Raw genomic sequence first — 11,244 nt, 5'->3', positions numbered from 1 at the left:
TAATTTTAATTTTTTATTTTATTTTGAGTTTAAACTTTCTGAAAAGGAGAAGACTGTGAAAATGGAAATAATGCTAAAGGTTTATTATGGACAATATTTAATTATTTTCTGCACATTTGTATAGACCAGGGGCCTCAAAGTCGCGGCCCGCGGGGCATCTGCGGCTCCCAGGAGGTTAATTTGCGGCCCCCGTCTTAATATGAAAGATTAATGTTAGTGCGACACGCAAGATTGATATGAATGACACTTATGTGCAGAGCTGAACGAACCAATCACAGTGAGGTATATGGCTCTGGAGGGCGGGGCATCGGCGGGCTGTTCAGTGCTTCATTCACTCATTCATTTGTCCAGTCAGCTGGGCGGAGGAGGAGCTATAAAGGTGCATTCACCTGGAACACGATTCATGTGCCCCGCCCCTATTTCGGCGCGTGGCAAATTCACAGCTTGCTGCTTGTCAAAAAGTGTGTTTCTGACATTTGAAACTGAATAAAAATGATTAGTTTTCTGTAGTCAGTCAGTCAATATGAGGTTTCTTCAGTCGTCTGTATCTGCTGTATGGTCATTGTTATTAATTTATTTAAATATTAATGGTTGATTTTTTTTTAAATTAATTTTCAAAATGTATTTATTTAATTCATTGTTTTGTGTTCAAAACAAAGATATTAGAGAACATTGGAATGTTTTATCAGCGCTTTGATTGTGGAAATCCTGATGTGGCCCAGCCTCACCCAGACTCTGCCTCCAGCGGCCCCCGGCTAAATTAAGTTTGAGACATCTGGTGTAGACAGTTTTTTTCCTGCAGTTCACCCGGATCTCGGCCTTCATATTTCATCTCATCTACAATCGTCATTCCATCATCTTCACATCTCTAATCCCCTCAACTCATCTCTCCTTACCACCTCCTGGAAATCTCAGTTTGGACAAAAAAGTAGGTTTCTTTAATTTTTTGTGAGAGCACTCAAGGCTATTATTGTTTTCTTTTTTTTTTTTAAGAAAAAAAGACTAAACAGGAGTACTTGTAGAAGCACATTTTCTTTTAGATCTCAGTTTTATTTGAACATTTGCTTTTCATGTCAGTGGCTACTTGTTTTTTTTCAATTTTGGTTTGAAATTTTACATACAAGAAAATTGTTTTCAATTTACTCTGAGAGACTGTAGACTGTAATTCACACTTTTGTCATAATCTCAAATAATAATTACTGTAAACTCTAGTCCAACTGTTATTGTTCCAGTATGATTTCTTTAGGGTGTACTTTTCCAAATCTTAGAATATATGACTGAACAATCTCCTCATCGAAACTAGAGCTAGAGTAACTCCATTTGATGACATTTAGAGCTGCCACATACAGCAGCATCACATGGGAGGCTACATGCATAAAGCCGGCCATCTTGATCACACAAACAATTAATATTCTTAAATATTTTGTTAATTAAGTTTGCTTCTTCCTTCTCATTTTCAAGCAATCTATCAAACTCTACTTGACTTTAGTTATTAATTACTATATTTAATGAATCAATTTTTGTTTGTTTTTCAATCGCGTTTCTTGGCCATTGCCACACTGGCTCACTACACAAATACCACAGACGGTATCATCTGCATATCTGTGCACAGCACAGGGAGGGTGTCTTAAAGGAACCTAGTCACTACAGAGACCGGTGTCTTCAGTAACAAACACGTTAGACCAGATATTGAATTTGAGACACATTTGAAAGATATACGGTATTGTGCATTTCAAATGAAAGAGTCTTGCCGATCACCACAGAGACATTGGGTGTTAGCCTGGAGGCGGTGCTGGCGGCTCAGACTCCTCCTGGAAGGGGCTGTTCTCACTTTGTTATTTTTGACTCCTTTTTCTGGGTTGGGAGGGGCTGAAAGCGCAGGTCTTTAGAGGAATACTCACAAATGTGTGAATGGATCAAAATACCACTTTAGCGTCTTTATAATGAGGAATGAACATAACACACTTAAAAGTTCAAAAGTTGATTTTGCATGATATAGAGCCTTTAAAAGATCATACTATGGGATTTTAAGTAATGAGCAGGTGTACTGACTATTGAAAAAGAGGAATACCTGACAAACAAATTCACAGTCTTCTGAACAACAGAGTTCTAAACCGTATCCTCAGCATGTGGGTTGTACCATATACACTGGTCGTGTGGTCTGTCAGACATTCAAGTGGAAGTGTGTTTCTGTGGTCAGCTGCTGAGCTTCACTTCTGAAAGTAGATTTAGGACATAAAAAAGACAGGAAGCTCAGAAGACAGAGTGCAGAGTTTAGAGCATTCAATCTCATCATGATGAAGCTTCAACTGCTCTTCACACTGATGTGTAAGTGTCTCCTTTGAGTTTTTAGTTTGAACTATTATTTAAAGTCCCATCAAACCAGGAAGAACTTTCAAACATGGATGCTTTTGTGTTTTCTTGTTTCAACAGATTTCTGTCTGGAGTTGGAAGCTCACGGTCAGTCTCTGAGTTCAGTGTAGCTGTGATCTTTACATGTCTATGATTGTTTAACAGTAACATGCTTGTTTGATGTTATTTTAAAGATGACTGTGAGCCATTAAGTGTCATATTGTCCTCTGAAATTTCAGATCGTTCTCCACCCAAACTGACAGTGGATGTATCTGTGATGAGAGAAACAGATTCAGTGACATTAAAGTGTCAGAGTCCATCTTTAGATTCTACTTCTGAGTGTTCTTTCTTCACTCAAAGTGAAACGCTATTTGTGGGCCGCTGTCTGCAGACACTGACAGGAGCTGAACTTCTGAATAAAAGAAGATCTCCTGCTACCATTGAAGTTAGATGTTTCTACACAGTAAAGGAAGGAACCTTTCAGTTTACATCTGCAGAAAGTGATGCGTCCACCATTGAGATAAACAGTAAGTTGTGTTTTTAAAGTTACTTTATATTTTTAATAGAGATGTTTTATTATGTTCTTCACCAAACCCAGTAGAAATGATGAACATGATCTCTAATTTACTTTTTCTTATTTTCAGACCTTCTTCCACCTGATATGATCGTGAATCCACAGCTGATCTCAGAAAAGGATTCAGTCACATTAAACTGTCAGACTCCGGATTCTTTGACAGAATGTTTTTGGCTCTTTGAGGGAAAAAGTCGAGCCTCACGATTCTCTTGTTCAAAGACGCTGACTGGAGCTGAGCTGATAACGATGACGAGTCAAAGAGTTCCTGCTAAAGTTCAAGTCTCATGTTTTTACCTTAATGGAGATAAATCTCCAAAAAGTGAACAGAAGACCATCACTATCCAGTGTGAGTAAACACAACAGATGTGGTTCAGCAGTGAAAGTGAAGAGAATTAAAGTCAGATTTGATCTTTTTAAGGAAGAACATTTGTCGGAAAAATTTATTTGAAAAAGAACAGATTTAACTCTTGTTTCTTGTTTCAGTTCCTCAGCCTGAACTGAGAGTGAATCCAGCTGTGATCACAGACAGAGACTCGGCCACACTGAACTGTGTGACTCCATCATCTCTTTCTGTCTCTGAATGTCATTTCCACTTTTTGAGAGCAAAACGTACCAGAATCAGCTCCTGCATGCAGACACTGACAGCAGCTGAACTTCTGTCCATATCAAGTCAAAGATCACCTGCTGATATTGAACTAACGTGTTTGTACTCAGTGGAACAGCAAGAAGGAAACTCTCAGTCTCCACACAGCAACGTCAGCTACATCCACATCAGTAAGTGATCAGTTCTGGTGTTCTCTTTGAAAAATCTTCACTATTTAAGGTTTAAAAAGTGGTAAGTTTGGTTTAGGGCTGCCACGATGAGTCGACTAATCAACGACTAGTAAAATGGTTGACGACTAATTTAATAGTCGATTAGTTGTTACATAATATATGGAGTCAGAGTGTAGTAAAGTTAAAAGTTATAATCACATTATTCTAGCTTTTTGGAATATCTTGCCATTTATTAAAGTTCTTTAGGCTGATTTGGAGTTTAGCTAATTTTCAGCTACATGCTAGCTGTTTGGCTAATTTAGGATTTTTTCAGTCTTTAAGGCTATTTTGGAATTTAGCTAACATTTTATCTACATGCTAGCTGTTTTGGCTAACTTAGGCTTTATTTTCAGCTTTTAAGGCTAATTCAGCATTCAGCCAATATTTTAGCTGGATCAGCTTCAGCGTTTTCAGCTGTCAATTTCAGTATCTTCAGCTATCAGCACTAGCATTATCACAGGTAATGCTATATATGAAGTTTTTAGTTAGTTTAAAGCTAATGATGTGTGTTTTACATCCAGTTTGTCTATGACCCGATTAGTCGACTCATTGGAAAAAATAATTGGTGATTTGTCGACTATTAAAATTATAGTTTGTGGAAGAACTAGTTTGATTTGACCTTAATTATAAGAAATTATTCTTTCATCATAGATGTAGAAAGAAAAAGGACGTCAGTGACTTCAGCAGACAGTAGGTCTGGAGGTGAGACACACGTTTATCAGTTGTGAAAAGTATTACTTGACATAAGAAAAGATAAAGCAGCATTTTTTTGTTTTCTAATCCACCAGATTTAACTACTGGCACAACAAAGATCTCTGGTAGTCCACCGTCTACTTCTCAGAAATCAATAAATCCTATTGAATTATGAAATTATTAAGATGATCTTTATTTTACTTCTTATTTTCAGACCTTCTTCCTCCTGATCTGATCGTGAATCCACAGCTGATCTCAGAAAAGGATTCAGTCACATTAAACTGTCAGACTCCGGTGTCTTTGACGGAATGTTTTTGGCTCTTTGAGGGAAAAAGTCGAGCTGAAGAGTTCTCCTGTTCAAAGACACTGACTGGAGCTGAGCTGATAACGATGACGAGTCAACGAGTTCCTGCTAAAGTTCAAGTCTCATGTTTTTACCTTAATGGTGCAACATCTCCAGAAAGTGAACAGAAGACCATCACTATCCAGTGTGAGTAAACACAACAGATGTGGTTCAGCAGTGAAAGTGAAGAGAATTAAAGTCAGATTTGATCTTTTTAAGGAAGAACTTTAGTAAAAAAAAATCACCTTTGAAGTTGGAAACCTAATTTTGTTTTAAAATTGGAACAGTCAAAGATTTAACTCTTGTTTCTTGTTTCAGTTCCTCAGCCTGAACTGAGAGTGAATCCAGCTGTGATCACAGACAGAGACTCGGCCACACTGAACTGTGTGACTCCATCATCTCTTTCTGTCTCTGAATGTCATTTCCACTTTTTGAGAACAAAAACTACCAGAATCAGCTCCTGCATGCAGACACTGACAGCAGCTGAACTTCTGGTCATGTCAAGTCAAAGATCACCTGCTGATGTTGAACTAACGTGTTTGTACTCAGTGGAACAGCAAGAAGGAAACTCTCAGTCTCCACACAGCAACGTCAGCTACATCCACATCAGTAAGTGATCAGTTCTGGTGTTCTCTTTGAAAAAGCTTCCCTATTTAAGGTTTAAAAAGTGGTACGTTTGGTTTAGGGCTGCCACGATTAGTCGACTAATTGACGACTAATTTAATAGTCGATTACTCGTTACTTTATATTATATGGAGTCAGAGTGTAGTAAAGTAAAAGTTATAATAGGATTATTCTAGCTTTTTGGGCTATTTTGATATTAATTAAGGTTTTTTAGGCTGATTTGGAGTTTAGCTCATTTTCAGCTACATGCTAGCTGATTTGGTTGATTAAGGATTTTTTCAGTATTTCAGCTGCTTGCAGTTATTTTGGCTAATTTAGGCTTTTTTTGTTTTCGTGACATTTTGGAGTTATTTAAATATTTCTGCTTTACACTAGCTGTTTGTCTTATTCAGGATTTTTTTCATTTTTTTAGGCAAATTTGGAGTTTAGCTAATATTTCAGCTATATGCTAGCTGTCTTTATTTTAGGCTAATCTGGCCTTTAACTATTATTTCTGCTGGGTATCAACCAGCGTTTTCAGCTTCAGTATCTTCAGCTATCAGCACTAGCATTATCAAAGGTAATGCTATATATCTAGTTTTTAGTTAGTTTAAAGCTAATGATGTGTGTTTTACATCCACTTTGTGCATGACCCGATCAGTCGACTCATCTGAAAAGAGAATTGGTGATTAGTCGACTATTAAAGTATTCGTTTGTGGGAGAACTAGTTTGATTTGACCTTAATTAACCTGATTTAACTACTGGCACACCAAAGATCTCTGGTAGTCCACCGTCTACTTCTCTGACATCCGTTAATCCTGATTCAGGTAACAAAACTCTAACTTTAAAACATTCAATCTTTAGAGGGGATAACATGTTTTACATTTAATGTTGTTGATTGTATTTTTTCACTGCTTTAGGAATCTGTTCTAAGGATAAATGGTTTAACTAAAAACCTGTTTGGTTTTTGAAGAAACAGTTGTGTTTGAGGCCTATAGCTGCAGTGAGAGCTGAGATATTTGTCTCTGACTCGTTTCAGACTAAACAACCGTAAATGAAACAAACATTTATGAAACAACCCTTTTCCCTTTCCAGTTAGTGTCCTCAGCCTGGTCATGTTAAAAGTAAATTCATTTTTTTAATTCACTATATCACTGTGAGACTAAGCAATAAAAATATCAGAAATCAAACACATTTTTAAAAGTTTGGTTAAACTCCAAAGCAATAAAAATGTACGATTAAGGACAGAAACTCAGCAGCAGATTAGTGATGGACTGAAGATCAGGTGTGTTATTTCCTCTTTGTCTTTGAGCCCTCCTCTGAACATCTTAAGTTACATTTTGTCTTCTCAGAAAATCCACAGATACATCTTTCTGACGGAGACAAATGGGAAAAACTTTTAGCTTTGCCAGCTTTTGCGGTCGCTGTGTGTGTAATCGTCCTGGGATGGACACTCTGCTGGTCCAATAGAGAAAGTGGTAAGAACAGTGACGACTCCTGCGAATTTTAAAGAAGATAACTTGCTTTTAAGCTGGTTAATGTCGGGAAAACCAAAACGTCTGTCTCCTCATTTATCTGTTAGCTTAGTACTTTCAACTCAAGTCACGGCTGCAAATATAAAACTAGTACAGCCAAGTTTCTGAGAGAATTTCTATTTTTCTTTGTTGTTTTTTTCAAACTTGATTCTAATTCTCAAGATAGAGGTGACATTTTTGTTTTTTATTTCCTGCAAAACCGTATTACAGCTTTCTGCATGAAAGATTTATTTTCAATAGAAGCTGATTACAGTTTTTGCTGCAACTTCATTTGTTGATGTGACTTTCATAAAATCTAGATCTGTTTTCCTCATTACTAATTTAAAGCTTTGTAAAAAAAAGTTAATTACACATAAAGAAGTTAAAAATAAAATATAAAGATTTACATTTTTATCCAAGAACCTCAAAGAATATAGCTGTTAAATCAATGTTAAAAAATTATCTATTTCTTTTTTTTTTTTAAATAACCCAAAAAGGTGAGATTTTTGTATTCCTACTTTGGCAAATGTCTTGTTTTTGTTGGTTTTAATATATTATTATTATTATATAACAGAAGCTGATTACACTTTTTTGCTGCAACTTCATTTGTTTATTTAACTTAAACAAAATCTAGTTATTTTGTCTTCATTATAGTTTAAAACTTGGTTAATATATGAAGATAATATAGTCTCATTCGATTTGTGTGTGTGTAAATCTTGATTTGTAACTCATACAAAACATTTTGTTTATAGCTTTATGTACTTATAATTGTGTAATGACAAGTTCAAAAATACATAATACACATGTACAACTTTAAATTATAGCAGCCTAAAACTACACTCATAAATCTTTAAAAATACCCACCAATCACCTGATACACACAAACAAAACCACATTTACATACAAATGTGAGACTGTTCAAATCTCCAGGACTCATGGTAAATGATTCATGATGCTTTAAATGCTTCTAGAATGCTGGGTCATCAGAGTTTCCTGTTATCAACCGCTTTAGAATTAGATTGTGAATAATATTTGATGAAAACTTGATATTTTCCCACTTCCTCAAACAGATATGATTAATATACAAAAGAGAGTTGGGAGTGGAGCTGATTGAGTCATCGCTCCCTCACGACAGCACCCCCCTTCATGCCTGGTTCAAACTGGACACTGAAGCGCTGCGGAATGGAAGCTACACATTCTGTGCCCTTGTTCGCCTATGATTTAGTTCACACAAGACACGAAACACAGCGGTCCTCTGTGGCCGGCTCATGTCGGCGTCTTGTCTGTTTTTTGTGTGAGTCAATCCTCGTCAATCAGGACACACAAGAAAAGGTGGTCAATTTTCATATAAATATAACCAATTTGTCTCTATAAAACACAGCGATTGACAAATGCAATCATATTTTTGTATCTTAACAGACTGTAGAGATGAAACAGACACACAAAGACATGAACATATATGGACTTTGGAGCGGGGGTGTGTGGGTTTGGGTCTCTGATGATGGCATAAAAAAGCTCTAAATTACCACAGCAGAGCAGAAGCGCCTAAATCTACACATTTGTGTCTGGTGTGACCTGGAGGTTTAGTGAAAACCGCACACTCTGCCAGCACGCCGCTTCGCAGCGCTTCCGCTTCCGGTAAACGCGGCATTATTCAGCAAGAGCAGGCAGCTCGAGGTCCTTCTCACGCTCACAGACAAGTTCAGTGGTGAAGGTTCTGCAGGGAGCGATGAGAAAAGAGAAACCTTTAGTGTTGAGTGATTTAAAAATGTGTATTTACACTTTTTATTTCATTTATCAGGCATCATTTTTAGAAAGTGGAAAAATTTCAAGTTTTCTCTAGATAAGGGCCTGATAATAAAACTCTGATGACCCAGCATTCTAACAGCGTTTAAACGCATCATGTACACATGAATCTTGAAGACGTGAAAATAGTCTCTCATCTGATGTTTGTGTGTGTATCAGGTGATTAGGTATACTTTTTAATTTTTTATGTGTAGTTAGTATTAAGCTGCTGTAATAAAAAGCTGTGCGTGTTTAATTTGTATTTTGTAATTTTTTTCACTTATTTTTTTTGTACATGTGAATACACAGTTGTACGGAGCCCCTAAAGCGCAACGCCTAAAGTGAACGCAAATGCCGGCAAATGGCCAGTAGCCTATCTCGTGCGCATAAGTTAGTAAGTGGTGCCCACCAGATAGTATTTTTTTTTTTTTTTTGATGTCCCTTTAGGGGCTCTGTACAATTGCAAGTAGATGAAGTTACGCACAAAATCTAATGCTGAGTTACAAATAAAGAATTACACAAACACAAATATTCTCTTTATATATTAATAAAGTTCATAAACCCAAAAAAAACCCAAAAAAAGAAAGATTAAAATCAAATAAAAATGTTCAAACTTTTTAACTAAAAACTATAAAAAATATAGCTGTTAAATCAGTGTGATAAGTGATATTCTTTGTATTTTTAAAAAACCCAAACAGGTGAGATTTTGCTATTCCTACTTTGTCAAATGTCTTGTTGTTGTCTTTTATATATATATATATTTCTTTTATATATATATATAAACGATCAAAACTGTTTCTTTTCTCTACACCCACAGATTTCAAGAAGATTTCTTTGGTAATGCACATATTCACTAACCAAACATGTATTTATCTATGTCTTGATTAAAGGAAATTAACATTTTCTTTGTCTTACTGCTGCAGGAGAACCCACCAAATCCTGATGGAGGACTGGTAACTTTTTTGTCAGATATTTTCCCACTTTATTCAAGTTTTCTAGTGTCTAAAACAAACAAAATAAAGCTGTTATGAATAACAAAACAACAACATAAGAAATCATTTTTTGACAAAAAATCTTTTTTTCCTCCTAAAGAAATTCAATCCAGGAATCGATGAAACCTGGAGTGTGGTCACCTACTTCCCCGTAACTGTCCGTTCTACAGGTGAGCTGCTGATGTTCTACTGATAAAACTAGCAGAAGTGTTTTATTGTTCCAAAAGGTTTGCTCTTTACCTTTAAAGAGAATAAAATGAGAACAAGTCAAATGTTGAGGAAAAACCGACTAAACTGTTAGTGTTTACTGTGAACTGTTTCAGGAAGAGGCAGCAGTTTTTATTTTAAGTTAAGCAAAAACTGTTTTCTTTCTGTTCTTTTTGAAAACAAAATCTGTTTTTTTTCTTTCAGAGTTGGTTCCAGTTCAATCAAAGTGAATCCGACTTTCAGTCTTCAAAGTCTGAGCTGCAAAGAAGATTCAACAATATGAAGTTTAGTTTTTATCAGTTAGATCCACAATGCATTTATTAAAAATGATCGAAACAGTTCATGCTATACTCTTACACTTTGAAACTAATTGATAAACATAAAATATTATTTGATTATTTGATTTCTTTTTGTCTTTTTTTAAACTATGTAAAATAAACATGAGCATAAAAATCAATACTTTATTATACTTTAACTTAGAATAAATCATAGATTTATTTGTTGAAGGTTGGAACATCAGTGTCATTTTATTTCCCCCACAAGGTGGCGATAACTCCTCATCTTGGAAACAGCAGAGTTCTCTGTTAACATGAATGGGACATCTTTAAGATGATTTTATCTACTGAAGGTCAGCTGTAGAGAGGACAACAGGGAGTGAGTTATAGAGGCGGAGAGTCATGTTCAAGCAGGTTGGAACACATGATGGAAGGTTTGAGGTGAGATGTGTGAGTAAAGAGTGTCGGTAAAAAAGAAAGGAAAGGTGTAGAAGGCTGTGGTGAGAGCAGCCATCTTGTTGGTTTACAGAGGCGTTGCCAACACTTTCTCAGTATTCGAGCTACTTTTGAGATAATCTCCAAAATACCTCTCCCTCTCTCGAGTCTAAATACACCTCAGGCTCATTATGAAAAGTAGCTTTTTGAGTGAATCAGACAAATATTTTGAATTAAATGGATGACCACAGGTAAATATGTAAGATTACAACATGAAAAAAGCTTCTCTGTCACTTTTCTTTCTACAACTTGTTGAATTCGATCTGTGTTATGAGTGACTGACCTCTGATGCAGACAGAACTGGAGACAGAACTGGAGGTAGCAGAGATGAAGATGTTGGGGTTCTCTTTAGGAGAGTCCAGGATGGATAGAAACAGGAATGAATCTATTAGAGCCTGGGTGTCCAAAGTGGGGTCCGTAAATGTGGCCCGCCAAAGGTTATATTTTGATCTGCCAAGTCATGTCTGCAGAGGCCGTGGAGTGTTTAGTTGAAACTCGTTTCCATTGATTCTCTATGGTGTTCCAGAACTCTACGACTGTAATATACTTTTGGTCTCCAGGTGGCGCTGTTAGCACTTTTGTTGCCCGTGGCTATGGG

The 11,244-nt window shown here is 36.3% G+C and overlaps 1 protein-coding gene across 1 annotated transcript in view; it reads left to right on the top strand.

The window, feature by feature from the left end:
* Positions 1 to 11,244, top strand: part of LOC112145138 — a gene marked incomplete in the record, with an annotated part of 43,765 nt that overhangs the window by 12,460 nt on the left and 20,061 nt on the right. Inside the window, 6 exon segments of the mRNA XM_036212094.1 lie at positions 2,997 to 3,272; positions 3,410 to 3,700; positions 4,391 to 4,441; positions 4,528 to 4,557; positions 4,647 to 4,922; positions 5,094 to 5,357. Of these exon segments, the coding sequence (XP_036067987.1) occupies positions 2,997 to 3,272; positions 3,410 to 3,700; positions 4,391 to 4,441; positions 4,528 to 4,557; positions 4,647 to 4,922; positions 5,094 to 5,357 (1,188 nt within the window).

The sequence above is a fragment of the Oryzias melastigma genome, linkage group LG5, assembly GCF_002922805.2.
Source record: "Oryzias melastigma strain HK-1 linkage group LG5, ASM292280v2, whole genome shotgun sequence".
NCBI lineage: Eukaryota > Metazoa > Chordata > Actinopteri > Beloniformes > Adrianichthyidae > Oryzias > Oryzias melastigma.
Note: the sequence above shows the minus strand (reverse complement) of the source record. Positions and strands in the feature narration are given on the sequence as shown.